The sequence below is a fragment of the Brachyhypopomus gauderio genome, chromosome 11 (assembly GCF_052324685.1).
Source record: "Brachyhypopomus gauderio isolate BG-103 chromosome 11, BGAUD_0.2, whole genome shotgun sequence".
Taxonomy (NCBI): domain Eukaryota; kingdom Metazoa; phylum Chordata; class Actinopteri; order Gymnotiformes; family Hypopomidae; genus Brachyhypopomus; species Brachyhypopomus gauderio.
The window spans coordinates 24,569,569-24,586,567 of record NC_135221.1 but is presented as its reverse complement, the minus strand read 5'-3'; the positions used below and the strand labels follow the sequence as shown (position 1 = coordinate 24,586,567).

At 43.8% G+C, this 16,999-nt stretch overlaps 1 protein-coding gene and 1 long non-coding RNA gene across 9 annotated transcripts in view; one reads left to right on the top strand and one right to left on the bottom strand.

Annotated features, from left to right (window-relative positions):
* The first annotated feature begins 3,497 nt into the window (after positions 1–3,497).
* LOC143527554 (uncharacterized) lies at positions 3,498–15,410 on the top strand. Of its 8 annotated transcripts, XR_013134166.1 has the most exons (20): positions 3,500–3,792; positions 4,288–4,470; positions 5,152–5,308; positions 5,554–5,625; positions 5,749–5,864; positions 6,069–6,131; positions 6,214–6,284; positions 6,383–6,575; positions 6,701–6,784; positions 6,880–6,975; positions 7,094–7,315; positions 7,537–7,655; positions 7,879–8,005; positions 8,243–8,328; positions 8,471–8,612; positions 9,005–9,141; positions 9,255–9,369; positions 9,593–9,647; positions 10,615–10,713; positions 10,792–15,410. XR_013134166.1 is itself a non-coding variant. In XM_077022853.1 (19 exons), the coding sequence occupies exons 2-18, from the start codon at positions 4,291–4,293 to the stop codon at positions 9,644–9,646; spliced, it is 2,028 nt and encodes a 675-aa protein (XP_076878968.1). In that variant the 5' UTR covers positions 3,498–3,792; positions 4,288–4,290; the 3' UTR covers position 9,647; positions 10,615–15,410. The 8 variants fall into 8 exon arrangements, 7 of the variants coding, with proteins under 7 accessions (XP_076878968.1, XP_076878970.1, XP_076878969.1 ...); XM_077022853.1 differs by having other exon boundaries at positions 3,498–3,792; positions 7,100–7,315; positions 10,615–15,410; XM_077022855.1 differs by having other exon boundaries at positions 3,499–3,792; positions 7,094–7,306; positions 7,540–7,655; positions 10,615–15,410.
* LOC143527558 (uncharacterized) overlaps positions 3,580–16,999 on the bottom strand; it is a 65,156-nt gene continuing 51,736 nt past the window's right edge. Inside the window, exon 3 of the long non-coding RNA XR_013134168.1 lies at positions 3,580–5,374. This is a non-coding gene — a long non-coding RNA (uncharacterized LOC143527558). The remainder of the gene's footprint in view (positions 5,375–16,999) is intronic.

Sequence of the window (16,999 nt, the reverse complement as noted above, 5' to 3'; positions counted from 1 at the left end):
ATACTTCTTTCAAAACCCTCATCCAGTGCCAAAGAGTTGTTTGTACTTTTTTATTGTATTGTGTTTTTTTAACTTGAAATACAAAGGCAGGTTGAAGATATTACGTTGATTCACCATTAATAGTTCAACGTCATTTAACATTAACCGTTGTTTCAACGTTGAAACAACAACAGACCGTATTTAAACCATATTTCAACCACATTTTAACGTTGAAGGTCGGTCGTGTGCCAGCTGTGTAATAAGAATTACATAGAGAACACATGTATATAAGTATACTGTTGGAAATTATATTTAAAATTTATTAGCATTACAGTATTAATTAAACTGCTTATTTTAATGTCTTTATATTTACAGTATAAATCAAACTGTTTGTCTGCATAGTATCAAAAGTGTCTTACAGACACTCTAAAAGAGCCAACAAAGCATATTCTAAGTTGCAATAACAGGATGCTTTATTGCATTTACAAACAGTTGACATTTGGAAATGGAAGGCTGGAATCATCGCATTTAGTTCTAGACAATAAATGTATGTATCCGACGTCTGTGACCCCGAGGTGTGAAGAGTGGCTGACAGGTAGTCAATTTTGAGAATTAGGCAGACAAATTTTCAGACTCGCAGAGTAGCAAAGGTGGGGGCTTATACCCAGATCATACTATAAAGTACAGGTGGAAAAGTATGTGTTTGAGAGACCTGCACACAAAGCTACAGAGTAGAGTAGTAAGGCTTTTGTGTATTCTCTCCAGAGCGCTCTGTATTTTTATTTGCTTTTAATAAAAGGTTAAAGACAAGACTGGTTATCTTTTTTGCATCAAACGGACGTGCTGCGCTAAGGTGAAAAAGGATCTAAGCGCAACAACACGCACAGATTAGAATTATTTATCATTCACATCACTTCTTTTATGTACCTCTCTAATTATTGTTGTCAGAGTGTTGTCATGTTAACATCTATGTGTTGAATGAGCTAAACCCATATATGAGCTGAACCCCTCCCTGATTGGGTCTGGAGTGGTGGCGGTGTGATTTGTGATTTGATATTACAAAGGTACATAATTTTGGAAAAACAAATTTTGTTGAAGCTCAATTTATTGCATTACATATGTACATAATAAATGTTATGTTTTGTGGGGCAGTCATGGACTGGAGGTAGGGAACTGGTCTTGTGACCAGAGGGTCATGGGTTCGATTCCCAGACCTGAGGCCATGACTGAGGTGCCCTTGAGCAAGGCACCTAACCCCAACTGCTCCCCGGGCGCCAGGCTAGGGCTGCCCACCGCTCTGGGCACGTGTGCTCCACAGCCCCCTAGTAATCACTGGTGTGTGTGTGTGAACTGCACAGATGGGTTAAAAGCGGAGGACAAATTTCGATTGGGGTGTAAAAAATCACAATTGACAAAATATGGCACAATTACATTTACATGTTTCATTAATGATAAACTCACATGTTGTAGCCACATGTTATATACCCACTGGCACATTTCTTCCCAACCACCCTATCTGGCAATGTTTTTCTATTTCAGCTCGGTTGAACAAGACAGCACCTCCAGCCAAGCCGCTGAAGATGCTCTCCACCATTAGCCAGCTCTCCTCCCTGGGCTCTGAGAGTATCCCTCATCACACCGCCCCTCTGTATGAGAGTGAGGAGTTATAGATCTTAGTAGTATTTGTTTTTTCCTGATGTTAACTGCAGAATGACGAGCACCATTTATCTTTGTACTTACATAATGCAATTATGTTAAAGTAGTCCTTCTCCCATCCTTTGCATTTTGTCAAATGCACTTTAGCTTGTGGTTCTCATTGTATCTTTCAATAAATTAGATGTAAGAAGTAAGTTTGCCATTCCAACAGAATAAACCGCCTCCACCACTGAGAAATGCCACTGACAGGTTGTGACAATGTGATGGTGTATTTTTTTGTTGGGATTTGAACAGTTCAATATCACAAGCTTCAGCACTGGAATTCATTAAAAATTATTTGTGAGGCCTTTAACAAGTGACAGTGTGCTGTGTCATATTTCTGTTTGTTCCATGCATGCTAACCCTAGCCTCTGCCTTCAGAATAGCTTCAGTCCTTCTTAGAATTCTCCTCTGTGCCCAGTTGTGCTGAGATTGGACCAATGAGGACCATTTAGTCATGTTGATCAGTTGGTTTACATTAATGTTTAGAACTCATGATTAGCAAGGCAATGGAAGGCACTTTACTTCATTCTGATGATCATTAAATCACTTTTGAATTTCTTCCTGCTGTGTTTCTGGATTAAATATCTATACATTTTGAAGGTGTGGTGTTTGATCTGATCTTACAAAATAGCCTTATATTCCTTGTCCATTACACAGCCACATACAGCAATCATCTGACATAAGGACAAGAACAGGTTGGTCGTCATGATGTTTCAAAGCTCAAAAATATTTTTATTTATTTATGCATTAATTTGAATTGGATAGGATCTAATTGGATCAAAGGGGTGCTGCACCAGATCTGTACTATCCAAGTCTATACTTGTACAATGTACTTTCATCCCCTTAAGTCGTCGTCTATCCCAGCTAGCTTCAACTTTTGTGGTTTGTCTACACTTTCCATCTGATGCCATGATTTCTGACACTTATCCTCTTACTTCACTAATTAATTTGGCCATTATTGCATCAACAATGTGAGCACAAAAACTATTTGGTCATTTTTCAACTCAGATGTTGTCGTGTAACCTTAAATTGTTTTGAAAATTCTCATATAAAAGTACTGATTCTGTTTCGTAGCTGAAACATAATGGCTTCATGTTCAAAACTATCACCCATATGCTTGCATTTGTAATTATATTTTATTTACTTTTAAATACTTTGTCATGTGTTCTTTCCATTATTTTGTACATCTGTACATCATTTGAAGATTTTGCCTTTCTGTCATTGTGTTTTAAATCAAATAATAATACAAACTATGTAAGGGCCATATATTTACTGTATAAATAAATACCAGCTGCCTTATTCATACATCCTATACAAAATCTAATTATTATATGATTATGTTTTGCTGGCAAAATGAACAAGGTGTTAACTTGTGCAATGGCTTGGGATTGTACAGAGTACATTTACTTAGACCAACCAAAATCTCGCCTAGGGCACCACATTGGTCAGGGCCGGCTCTGACTCTAAGTCAGATATATGTCCTACAGCAGCAAAGAAAACACTGATATAACATGTTAATATAGCATCCTGAACTGGTTTATAATTTTACTTTATTAATGAAATATATATATTTATATAATTTTACATACACCTTTATTACCCCTTCTCTGAAGGGTTAGAAGGGCCTGACTGCACACCACTGCAATATAGTGCTTTTCAAGCACTATAATAATAAGAAGAAGTATGAGGAATAAGCACTGTAATATTTTTGTTGAATTTGCATGTGGGATAGCATTAAGCTCCAGTGATGATTACTAGCCCACCCCAGGTCTTCCACAGACAGCTGTAACGGGACTGTTTTTCCTTCGCGAGAGTGAGCCGTCCCATCACAACTGCGCTTTAGCTGAAACGGAAGCATGTCCGCTACGCACCGCACGCCGTTACTATGTTTTTATATGGAAGCTGCATTTTGATGCGGTTCTCGTCAACACGCTGACGTCACTACGCGGCATTTTAGAATCTAAACAGAATCCCAAAGTTTGTGTTCGAAACGAGACCAGAGTTGGTTGAACTGACGGAAAGTTTTGCGTTTAAAAAGCGTTCAATACAGAAACATCGGTTACATTCTGTTGTACGGCTGTCTGTCTACAGAGGTAAACGGTACAGACTACAGAGGTAAACATTTCTTTACACATTAGTCACTTCTTAATGAAGACGATAAACGATATGATGCGATGGATTTAAATTATTTACTTCAAAGCTAATCTGTAGTCCTGTATGCTAGCTTGTTTTTGTTTGACTGACGATCGCTATGCGGTTTAGCGGCTTTGTCCACTTCTGAAGTGAGAGTGGATTGATTATAAAATCGTATTTGGCAGGTTAGATCGTTTAAAGCTGAAAACAGCTGTCCGCGTTATCCTCGTGGCATGCCGTCCGTCCCTTTCGCTCGTGTTCCGTTTGTTTAACTTGCTGTCTTCGTAAGAGCGTCTCTGAACTTTGGTACCTGTTTAAAACTGTACGTTAGCAGCTTTGGTAACTTATTTTAAATGAGTTATTTATACCTTACACTCATTTTTACCCCATTTAAACGGAACCTAACACGTTAGTTCTATTGATGTGTAGTTACATAATCAGGGATGAAGGTGTTTAGCTGCGCCTGTATTTCTTCAGGTGATGGAGTCGTTGAGTGAGATGGAGCAGCGCTTGGTGCAGGAAGGACTGTCTGTGGACGCCTCCAGCTCTGAGCGTCTGGCTTTGCTGTGGCGGCTCTACGTGGAGAAGGACAAACGCGCGAGAGAGCTCACTCGGAACATACTGGAGCTGCGCTTGGAGCACGCGGCGGAGCTCAAAATCGTGAGTGTGTTTTCGAGCGATCCTGAATTGGCGAGATGAGTAAATGAGGCTATGGTAATTTTTTAGGATCACGTAGGAACAGATTTCTGTATCCAATGCACGTTGTATGTGTTTCTCGTGTGTTTGGCACCACGAAGACACTGCAGCCAAATGGTTTTCAGAAGACCATACTGCAGAGTCCTGAAGAGAACCCAGACCAAGTAAGGCCACACAGTGTGGTTTGGTTTTGTTATGGTTAATAATTTTTTTGTTAAAATGCAGTTTGGCCCAGAGAAACCTACAAACGTTCTTTCCCCACAAGGCTGAGTGCCTGCAAGGGCAGAGTCTGTGGAAGAAGACTCCTGGAGCTCAGACCAGTGCCGCAGACCATGGAGAGGGTTCACCCCGTACGTCTACACTGCTAATGCTTTATTATAGTTTGATAGGAAGAAACGCCGATGTGTGCCTGTCTCCCCCTTCCTGGCTGAGAAAACCAGCAACCTTTCTGTATTTCACCAGCAAATTAACCTGGCCTGCTCTTCCTTCTGACTAACTAACCTTCTAACCCTCTGAGCACAGCAGCCCGACGGATGATGCAGCATGCATGCTCACCTGGGATGGAAAACGTCTACAGCGTGCGTGTTTCTGTCAGGTTCACGAGTCAGTCGTGCGCTGAACACGCATTTTTCTGCCCTGTTTAAGGCGAGCAGGCGTTCTGGTCAGGAGAATCTCCTGGAAGAGCGGAAGTGTCTGGAGAAGGATGTGGCTGAGGCGACCTCCAGGCTGCACATGGCCCACGGGGAGATCCACCGCCTCACTGAGGAGCTGGAGTCAGCCCGCTCGGCCCTCAGAGCCTACGGTGGGTGTCTGAGCAGGGACGGCCTGATCTCATCCACAAATGGTCGGATGTGCTGTCCACTTCCTCCTGTGCAAATAAGGAGGAGGGATGAGGGGAAATTTAAGTTATACTGGCCTGATGTAGTGTGTGTGTGTGTGTGTGTGTGTGTGTGTGTGTGTGTGTGTGTGTGTAAGCAAGCATCCATGCGTACATGTCTAACATAAGCGTGTCCCTTCATAACGTCCTTGTTTCTGTGTTTCTTTCAGAGTCAGAGCTCCAGGCTGCTCAGCTAGAAATTGAGCAACTTAGACAGGAAATAGAGGACTGGAAACGCCATGGTAACACACTCTTTCACATTTTTTTCTATCCTCAGCCAAATTAAATGTACATGATTAATTGGTTTGTAATTAGAAACAGTTGCTCAAGATTTCAAACAAAGAGAGAAACTGTTCTTCCTACAGATGTGGCTGAACACATCAAGGTAGAGGAGGTGAAGGAGTTCCTGGTGGCAGAGGTCCTTCAGCTGAAGACCACTGTTCACAAAATGAACACTGACTGCTTGCAGTTGCTTGAGCTGGTACGAAGAGATGAGTTAAACATCTAGTGTTATAGAAATGTATGGAACTTTGAGGAAGTCATTTCATAAAAGTTTATTAAATGGGCATTGAAGGATCCTGTGGAAGAAAAAATAATGGAATTATGTTTTCATGCAATATAATAATTATTAATATTATTCATAACATCATAATACAAAGTTTTTCAATCCTCTTTGAATCATTAGGTTAAAGACACTGACAGGGATGAAGGTGACAGTGACGAGGCGTTTACTCAGAAACTGTCAAAGGTTAAACAAAGCACCCTCACATTCGTGGAATCTCTAGATCCTCAGCACAAATTCGAAAATAACAGCTGTCTGCTTCCTTTAGAGTCAGATCCTCAGCACGACTTCTTCATCTAAAGTTAAGAGGAAGAAAGCACTACAGGACATCCATAAGAGGTGGGCACTTGATTTTTACTCGCTTTCAGTATTGTCAGTGGTTGTAATAACTGACGAGTCAGTTGGTTAAATGGTGATGTGTGTGACTGATTCTGTAGGTGCCGCGAGGAGATGGAGGAGATGGAGGCTCGGCTTGAGCAGGAGACCCTGCAGAGGAAGAAAGCAGTGGAGGAATGTGAAGATCAGAGGAAGAGGAGGCAAGTGGCGGAAGACCTTACCCTGCAGCTGCAGGAACTGCAGGAGCAAAAAAATTGCGACCATGAGGCTGAAATCCAGCACCTTCAGAAGCAGGTGAGAGTCACCAGAGGGTTAGGGTGAAGGTTAGATGGTGAGGGTTAGATGGTTGTAATCCTGGTGAGGGTAGTATAGGTCTACCAGATGATCAAAGCAAAATGCTGTCTGCTGTGCATTCACAGATAGATCTCCTGGAAGAAATTGATGAAGTCAATGTTGAGAAATCTCAGAGACAGGACAGGAAGTGTGCGCAGCACCTGCAGCTGGTATGGAGGGGAGACGAGTCGCTCTGATGTTTGTGGAACTCTTTGACTCTTAGCTACGCTTTTTGACTAATCCTCTGGCCTTGTGACATTCTTAGCTGGAGTCTCTGACCACTGAACTGGACTGGGTCAGGACCACACTTCATGAAGAGAAAGAGCAGGCCAAACAACAACACTTGGCTGAGCAGGCCAAGGTGAGCACGGGCTTCAGGCTAACATGTAGTAACAGACCACAAATGCACAGAGTGGAAATGCATGGTTATCTTAAACAGGGTTGTTGGAAGCACGTGTAACATGTTCACTTTGACTCAGCTGCAGGACTCCTGGACATGGTGCAAGAGGCTAAATGAGGAGCTCAAGAGGATTCGTGATCTCCTCATGAACAGTGACGAACAGCTGCTTGCTCAGAGTGAGAGGAACAGCCAACATCACAGCAGCATCAACGTCCTAGAGCAAGACCTGGAGACGTGCCAGCCTCAGGAGCAGGACCAGTACCTGTTCCAGCACGAGCAGGTGGACTCTGTGGTGAGAGAGGTAAAGCCTGTTTGCCAAGTGTCTTAATGTTCACAGTGTGGAATGTGAACATGGAATGTAGATGACAGAGTGCCTTACACCTGGCCCTTACACCTGGCCCTTACACCTGGCCTTTACACATGTCCTTTACACTGGACCCTTACACCTGTCCCTTCTTTACACCTGTCCCTTACACCTGGTCTTTACACCTGACCCTTACACCTGTCCTTTACGACACCCAGCAGCTAAATGCAGAGAAGACTCACAGCAAACACACCAACAACCTGGAGCTGGAGCTTAGGGACATGGTGGCTGAGATGTCCACCTTGAAGAATCAAGTGGAGAACTCCCAACAGCAGTGGTACTGAGAGCTGCCATCCACTAGACTAGTGCACTCCACAGACTAGTGAACTCCACAGACAATTACAGTAAAAAGATATGATTTATGACATAGTTGTAAGAAACATAAGGAATTTGTTATGCGGTTCAGATCAAAGTGGCTAGGCTCTACAATATTAGCAAGGTGATGTGTGATAGGCTCCGCCCTCTCTGAAACCTTTTTTTTGCTTCTTAATGTCATACAGGAAGCGCTTAGCAGTGAGGGAGGAGGAGCTGCGGCTGGAGGTGGAGTCACTGCTGGCCAATAACGCTCAGCTGAGTCAGGCCAAGGCGGAGCTTGCTCGGCAGGTCCAAGACCTGGAGATAACTAAGGTGATTCTTTCACACAGGTCTCTGCATGGTTAGGGCCAGGGTTAGGTTAATCTAACCCTAACCCTGCAGTCTCCATACATGACCACTAACCCACCACATAAAACAGTCAGTGTCAGACAGAGCTCCCTCATACATATAGCTGTATCATACACAATATAGCTGTTTTATAGCTGTCGTATAGCTAAGCATGAAGGCTGTTCTAAGAAAGCACTCTGTGTTTTATTTTCAATAAATAAGGAGAAACTGACCCTCAGCCAGCAGGACTATGAGAAAGTCCACACGCAGCTCCAGGAAGCCGATGTTAACTTGTCCTTTCAGATCAGGTAGACAGACGCCTAACCATCATACGTACGAAATTCTCCATTTGAAAGCACTACGCATGCTGGTTTCACGCTGCCATTTTAAACATGCTTAGAAAAGTACTTATTCCTTCTCCATTTCTAAACTGATTCAATGTGTCTCCAGCAAGCAGCATGACAGGAAGCTACGGCACAGAGAGAGACTTTGCAAGGCCAAAGAGGTGTATCTCAGGGAGACGGCCTGGCGAGACGAGAAGATCGTGGAGCAGCAGAGGGAGCTGGAGATCCTCAGCATGCGTCTTCAGAGGGTAAAGCGCATCTGAGGATAGTCAGATACTGAAATATTGAGGTTCAGGTTGTTTCTCTCCAAGAGAGTGACATGGTGAAGATACTGAGATACTGAGGTTGAGGGTGTTTCTCTCCAAGAGAGTGACATGGTGAAGATACTGAGATACTGAGGTTGAGGGTGTTTCTCTCCAGGAGAGTGACATGGTGAAGATACTGAGATACTGAGGTTGAGGGTGTTTCTCTTCAGGAGAGTGACATGGTGAAGATACTGAAATACTGAGGTTGAGGGTGTTTCTCTCCAGGAGAGTGACATGGTGAAGATACTGAGATACTGAGGTTGAGGGTGTTTCTCTCCAGGAGAGTGACATGGTGAAGATACTGAAATACTGAGGTTGTGGGTGTTTCTCTCCAGGAGAGTGACATGGTGAAGATGGTGCAGACTGAGAACGAGGCTCTGCTCCTTAACAAGAAAGAGCTGCTCTGTCGGTTGAATGAAGAGGAGGGTGCCAGAGCAAGTGCTGTTGCCACAACAACGTCCATGCACCGAAGGTTACAACACTGAAACAGTTTCCTCTTTTCTTAATACTGAAGATGGTGACGGTTATCTTCTTCCCATCTTGTGAGTTTTTTTTACTGATAAACATGCACTTTTTCTCATCCAGGCTGGATCTTCTTAAGAAAGAGCTTTGGCAGAGAGATGAAAAGCTGATAAAGTACATAGAGCTTGACAACCTCATTAGACAGCTGCTCAACTGCCAATCGCTCACTGCTTCTGAGGTTTGTGTTTTAAATGAATACCCTTTAATTACTGAGAACACTGAAATGCTGCTGAAAGGTTGAATAACAACTTAAGTACATTTCTTATCAACTCCTCATCATCCTGAGAGAAACTTAAGTGTACTGCCAGCAGCCCTGTGTGACTTTGATGCTCCTGGGGCGATTCTCCCAGGAGACACCTGGCCTGATTCACCGAGCCTCATTCCCTTCTGCTTTCATACAGGACCTGAAGAGGCTGATATTGTTAAAGACCCAGATCAGTGAGGGCACTGTGTAAGGTAAGACTGTTTTTCCATTCCTAATAATCCTTGACTAACATGTCATTGGTTGCTATTTTATTTTGTAATTCTTAATTTAAAAACTAGAACGTTATAGAATAGTGCATTGTTAAATTTGCATATGATTTGCATATGACTACATCACAAAGCTTGGGGTGTTTGAGAGGAATGCCTGCATGACTTTACCTGTGATTATGGGCTGTTATATGTGTAGTGTTGCGTGGAAGCACTCCATATATATTTATGACATGGAAATAAGTTGTTGATTCATTATAGCAGTGGGATACAAAGACAAAACCCAAAGCATCCGGCAAAAAAACACCAGATAAAAATATCAGCTAAAGACATTTCTGATATTAAGGACAGGCCTACTGTTTTTCAAACATTACAAAGCTAAACTATCTACATTTGCACAAATACTACAAATGCGATACCACTCGCTCGCAGAGGTTTAAATTATGCTGATGGCGTGGAGGAACATTCACTGATAACCATACATCTATAATTATAAATCCTTTAAATTTACAGTGCTGTCGGTAACGGTCTACCACTGTAGATTTGTGTACCCTCCTATAATCTTAATTCGACATTATTGTTAAGCAGTATTCTGAACTAGTCATTTAGAGCTGTCTAGATGGATGTCGGCTAGTATCTTTCACCCAGGAGACTGGGGTGACCCCTAGCAAAAGGCAGGGGTCAGCTCCGAGAGGTAAGGTAGCCGGGAGCGGTTACTGGGTGGAGTAGCCTCGCCCCAGGGAGGCACCCTGCGCACTCAGGCACCACGGACGAGTGGGGAGCAGGTTGCACTCCATCCACACACCATGGGGGGCTCAGCGGTCAGAGGCCCGCTAGGGTGTGATGGCCCTGTGACCAACTGGGGCGTGGTTGTCATCTCATTGATGGCCCAGTCGGTCCAGGGCCACGCCCAATGAGGGGGAGCTAACCTATTTGTGTGTTTGTGTTACAGCTCCAGGACTGCAGGAAGCAGGTCTCTGCCTTGTCCCCGCCCAGTGAGGAGGAGCTACTCTGTGTGTTTGTGTTACAGCTCCAGGACTGCAGGAAGCAGGTCCCTGCCTTGTCCCCGCCCAGTGAGGAGGAGCTACTCTGTGTGTTTGTGTTACAGCTCCAGGACTGCAGGAAGCAGGTCTCTGCCTTGTCCCTGCCCAGTGAGGAGGAGCTACTCTGTGTGTTTGTGTTACAGCTACTGGACTGCAGGAAGCAGGTCTCTGCCTTGTCCCCGCCCAGTGAGGAGGAGCTACTCTGTGTGTTTGTGTTACAGCTACTGGACTGCAGGGAGCAGGTCCCTGCCTTGTCCCCGCCCTCCCCCTTTGTTTTGTGTGCTGCCGCTGTGTTCCGCACACCCGGTGGAGGGGAGTGCGCCTTGGTGGGGGGGACTGTCACGGTATGGCGGGCCCCCTACTGGTCGCCTCCATCTACAGTGGCAATTGTCCTGTTGTTGTGTTGTGTTCGTCCCTCAGGTGGGTGGAGCCCGCGATCCATCTCACCTGAGGGTCATTTGTTTGTCTATATTTGTCTTGTGCGCGTGTGTGAAAAAAGAGTGAGCGTATGAGAGTGCGCGTGTGAGGTGAGCGTGCACATGTGTCAAAAAAGAGTGCGCGTGTGAGCGTGCATGTGTGTGAAAAAAAGTGCGCGTGTGTGAGCGTGCGCGTGTGAAAAAAATAGTGAGTGTGCGTGCGATCGTGTGTGGGGAAAAAAGAGTGCACGTGTGTGAACAAAGGAGTGCGCGTGTGTGAAAAAAAAGTGCTACAGCCTATAGCGGCAGTTGTCCTGTTGTTGTGTTGTGTTCGTGCCTCAGGTGGGCGGAGCCCGCGATCCATCTCACCTGAGGGTCATTTGTTTGTACCAGTTGCGCGTGTGAGCGTGCACGTGTGTGGGGGAAAAAAAGAGTGCGCGTGTGTAAAAAAAATTGCTACAGACTACAGCGGCAGTTGTCCTGTTGTTGTGTTGTGTTCGTCCCTCAGGTGGGTGGAGCCCGCGATCCATCTCACCTGAGGGTCATTTGTTTGTACCAGTTGCGCGTGTGTGAGCGTGCACGTGTGTGGAAAAAAAAAGAGTGCGCGTGTGTAAAAAAAAAAGCGCTACAGCCTACAGCGGCAGTTGTCCTGTTGTGTTGTGTTCGTCCCTCAGGTGGGCGGAGCCCGCGATCCATCTCACCTGAGGGTCATTTGTTTGTACCAGTTGTGCGTGTGTGAGTGTGCACGTGTGTGGGGGAAAAAAAAATTGCTACAGCCTACAGCGGCAGTTGTCCTGTTGTTGTGTTGTGTTCGTCCCTCAGGTGGGCGGAGCCCGCGATCCATCTCACCTGAGGATCATTTGTTTGTACCAGTTGCGCGTGTGTGAGCGTGCACGTGTGTGGGGGAAAAAAAGAGTGCGCGTGTGTAAAAAAAATTGCTACAGACTACAGCGGCAGTTGTCCTGTTGTTGTGTTGTGTTCGTCCCTCAGGTGGGTGGAGCCTGCGATCCATCTCACCTGAGGGTCATTTGTTTGTACCAGTTGCGCGTGTGTGAGCGTGCACGTGTGTGGAAAAAAAAAAAGAGTGCGCATGTGTAAAAAAAAGTGCTACAGCCTACAGCGGCAGTTGTCCTGTTATGTTCATCCCTCAGGTGGGCGGAGCCTGCGATCCATCTCACCTGAGGGTCATTTGTTTGTCCCAGTTGCGCGTGTGTGAGCGTGCACGTGTGTGGGGAAAAAAAAGAGTGCGCGTGTGTAAAAAAAAAGTGCTACAGCCGACATTGGCAGTTGTCCTGTTGTTGTGTTGTGTTCGTCCCTCAGGTGGGCGGAGCCCGCGATCCATCTCACCTGAGGGTCATTTGTTTGTACCAGTTGCGCGTGTGTGAGGGTGCACGTGTGTGGAAAAAAAAAAAAGAGTGCGCGTGTGTAAAAAAAAGCGCTACAGCCTACAGCGGCAGTTGTCCTGTTATGTTCGTCCCTCAGGTGGGCGGAGCCCGTGATCCATCTCACCTGAGGGTCATTTGTTTGTACCAGTTGCGCGTGTGTGAGCGTGCACGTGTGTGGGGAAAAAAAAAGAGTGCGCGTGTTTTAGTTTTATTATTAGGATCCCCATTAGCTGCTATCTCAGAGCTGCTATTCTTCCTGGGGTCCAAAAAGACAAACCACACTAACAATACAAGCCAACTTAATAACAATAACAACAATCATAAAATTAAAATTAAAAATTAATACTAACAATAATAATAATAACCATAATAATAAGAACAATAATAATAATCGTTACCATTATTGCCATTATCATTCTCACCATCACCATAATGACATTATCAACAATATCAACAACTGAATAAGTAAAAAAAATAAAAAATAAATCCGCTTATAAATAAATACAGCAGTAACATAAAAAAGAAGTTTAAACTAAAAAAGACAATTTAACTTAATTCCATTAATTTATATTATTTGTTAAATAATGTTTCTTAATTTGTTTTTTAAACATAAATTTGCCCTCTATTTTAAGTAATGAAACTGGCAATGAGTTCCACTCCTTCATAGCTCTATAAATTACAGTTCGGCACATATAATTAGTTTTTGCTCTAGGTAATTTGAAATAGTTTTTTGTTGTATATCTTGTGGAATTGATTTCTCTTTCTTTTACACGCTCCATTTGACCATAGAGCTCCACTGGATGTTTTTGTTCATATATGTTTTTAACTAATCTTACAAGGGTCATCTTGCACCTGTCTTCAACCTTTAACCATTCAAGTTTTTCATGCATTTTATTAGTGCTTGTTCTATATGGACATTTTAATGTAATTCTTGCTGCTTTGTTTTGTATTATTCGCGTGTGTAAAAAAAAAAGTGCTACAGCCTACAGCGGCAGTTGTCCTGTTATGTTCGTCCCTCAGGTGGGCGGAGCCCGCAATCCATCTCACCTGAGTGTCATTTGTTTGTACCAGTTGCGCGTGTGTGAGCTTGCATGTGTGTGGGGAAAAAAAAAGAGCGCGTGTGTAAAAAAAAAAAGTGCTACAGCCTACAGCGGCAGTTGTCCTGTTGTTGTGTTGTGTTCGTCCCTCAGGTGGGCGGAGCCCGCGATCCATCTCACCTGAGGGTCATTTGTTTGTACCAGTTGCGCGTGTGTGAGCGTGCACGTGTGTGGGGAAAAAGGGAAAAAAAGTGCGTGTGATCGTGCGTGTGTGAAAAAAAGTGTGCATGTGTGAGTGTGCGTGTGAGCGTGCGTGTGTGTGAAAAAAAAAAGTGCGTGTGAGAGTGTGTGTGATCGTGCTTGTGTGAAAAAAGTGCATGTGTGATTGTGCGTGTGTGAGCATGCGCGTGTGTGAAATAAATAAAGTACGCGTGTGAGAGTGCAAGTGTGAGCGTGTATGTGTGTGAAAAAAAGAGTGCATGTGTGTGGGAAAAAAAATTGCTACAGCCTACAGCGGCAGTTGTCCTGTCATGTTGTGTTTGTCCCTCAGGTGGGCGGAGCCCGCGATCCATCTCACCTGAGGGTCATTTGTTTGTCCCAGTTGCGCGTGTGTGAGCTTGCATGTGTGTGGGGGAAAAAAAAAGAGCGCGTGTGTAAAAAAAAAAAGCGCTACAGCCTACAGCGGCAGTTGTCCTGTTATGTTGTGTTTGTCCCTCAGGTGGGCGGAGCCCGCGATCCATCTCACCTGAGGGTCATTTGTTTGTACCAGTTGCGCGTGTGTGAGCTTGCATGTGTGTGGGAAAAAAAGGGAAAAAAGTGCGTGATCGTGCGTGTGTGAAAAAAAGTGTGCATGTGTGAGTGTGCGTGTGTGAGCGTGCGTGTGTGTGAAAAAAAAAGTGCGTGTGAGAGTGTGTGATCGTGCTTGTGTGAAAAAAGAAAAAAAAAGTGCATGTGTGATTGTGCGTGTGTGAGCATGCGTGTGTGTGAAATAAATAAAGTACGCGTGTGAGAGTGCAAGTGTGAGCGTGCATGTGTGTGAAAAAAAGAGTGCATGTGTGTGGGAAAAATAATTGCTACAGCCTACAGCGGCAGTTGTCCTGTTGTTGTGTTGTGTTCGTCCCTCAGGTGGGTGGAGCCCGCGATCCATCTCACCTGAGGGTCATTTGTTTGTACCAGTTGCACGTGTGTGGGGGAAAAAAAGAGTGCGCGTGTGTAAAAAAAAGTGCTACAGCCTACAGCGGCAGTTGTCCTGTTGTTATGTTCGTCCCTCAGGTGGGCGGAGCCCGCGATCCATCTCACCTGAGGGTCATTTGTTTGTACCAGTTGCGCGTGTGTGAGCGTGCACGTGTGTGGAAAAAAAAAGAGTGCGCGTGTGTAAAAAAAAAGCGCTACAGCCTACAGCGGCAGTTGTCCTGTTATGTTGTGTTTGTCCCTCAGGTGGGCGGAGCCCGCGATCCATCTCACCTGAGGGTCATTTGTTTGTACCAGTTGCCCGTGTGTGAGCTTGCACGTGTGTGGGGAATAAAAAGAGTGCGCGTGTGTAAAAAAAAGTTCTATAGCCTACAGCGGCAGTTGTCCTGTTGTGTTGTGTTCGTCCCTCAGGTGGGCGGAGGCCGCGATCCATCTCACCTGAGGGTAATTTGTTTGTACCAGTTGCGTGTGTGAGCGTGCACGTGTGTGGGGAAAAAAGGGAAAAAAAGTGCGTGTGTGAAAAAAAGTGTGCATGTGTGAGCGTGCGTGTGTGTGTGAAAAAAAAGTGCGTGTGAGAGTGTGTGTGATCGTGCTTGTGTGAAAAAAGAAAAAAAAGTGCATGTGTGATTGTGCGTGTGTGAGCGTGCACGTGTGTGTGAAAAAAAGTGCGTGTGTGTGAGCGTGCTCGTGTGTGAAAAAAAGTGTGTGTGAGTGTGTGTGTGATCTTGCGCGTGACAAAAGTGCGTGTTCTGTCCATTTGTTCAAAGCTGAGAAGCCCGGCATGATCAACGCACACTCTCTGATTCCGTTACATTTAAAACTTATTTATTGTAAAAGTGAAATGTTTAGTTGATTTAATCCATGATCCATAATTCTTAACAACTGCATATAATGAAATTGAGAAAATTAAAGCGTGGTCAAAAAGTGTGTTTTACCAAGCTCCCCTCTTTTCCTCTTTCCCCAAACCATCCAATAACATTTCCCCTCTTGACCAAAAACTCAGGTGCTTCATTATCCAAAAGAAAAATAAAAGGACAAAATTCAATATCACAAAGCATAACACATTTCTGCATTTGACACAAAATTAAATGAACTAATAATAAATAATAAATGTATGCAAAATGGCTGTAACAGTGTGGATGTGTGTGTGTGCATGTGAATAAATCAATCAATAAATAAAAATATTAATAATAATAATAATAAATACTTCTTTCAAAACCCTCATCCAGTGCCAAAGAGTTGTTTGTACTTTTTTATTGTATTGTGTTTTTTGAACTTGAAATACAAAGGCAGGTTGAAGATATTACGTTGATTCACCATTAATAGTTCAACGTTTGCGCAGTCATTTAACATTAACCGTTGTTTCAACGTTGAAACAACAACAGACCGTATTTAAACCATATTTCAACCACATTTTAACGTTGAAGGTCGGTCGTGTGCCAGCTGTGTAATAAGAATTACATAGAGAACACATGTATATAAGTACACTGTTGGAAATTATATTTAAAATTTATTAGCATTACAGTATTAATTAAACTGCTTATTTTAATATCTTTATATTTACAGTATAAATCAAACTGTTTGTCTGCTTAGTATCAAAAGTGTCTTACAGACACTCTAAAAGAGCCAACAAAGCATATTCTAAGTTGCAATAACAGGATGCTTTATTGCATTTACAAACAGAGTTGACATTTGGAAATGGAAGGCTGGAATCATCGCATTTAGTTCTAGACAAGAAATGTATGTATCCGACGTCTGTGACCCCGAGGTGTGAAGAGTGGCTGACAGGTAGTCAATTTTGAGAATTAGGCAGACAAGTTTTCAGACTCGCAGAGTAGCAAAGGTGGGGGCTTATACCCAGATCATACTATAAAGTACAGGTGGAAAAGTATGTGTTTGAGAGACCTGCACACAAAGCTACAGAGTAGAGTAGTAAGGCTTTTGTGTATTCTCTCCAGAGCGCTCTGTATTTTTATTTGCTTTTAATAAAAGGTTAAAGACAAGACTGGTTATCTTTTTTGCATCAAACGGACGTGCTGCGCTAAGGTGAAAAAGGATCTAAGCGCAACAACACGCACAGATTAGAATTATTTATCATTCACATCACTTCTTTTATGTACCTCTCTAATTATTGTTGTCAGAGTGTTGTCATGTTAACATCTATGTGTTGAATGAGCTAAACCCATATATGAGCTGAACCCCTCCCTGATTGGGTCTGGAGTGGTGGCGGTGTGATTTGTGATTTGATATTACAAAGGTACATAA

What these genes read in the sequence shown, in the direction of transcription:
- LOC143527554 (XM_077022850.1), top strand. Translation starts at nt 4,291, where the DNA reads ATGGAGTCGTTGAGTGAGATGGAGCAGCGCTTGGTGCAGGAAGGACTG. An exon ending in TGGACTCTGTGGTGAGAGAG is followed by an intron (nt 7,316 to 7,536) that starts GTAAAGCCTGTT and finishes TACGACACCCAG; the next exon opens with CAGCTAAATGCAGAGAAGAC. An exon ending in ACAACGTCCATGCACCGAAG is followed by an intron (nt 9,142 to 9,254) that starts GTTACAACACTG and finishes TTTCTCATCCAG; the next exon opens with GCTGGATCTTCTTAAGAAAG.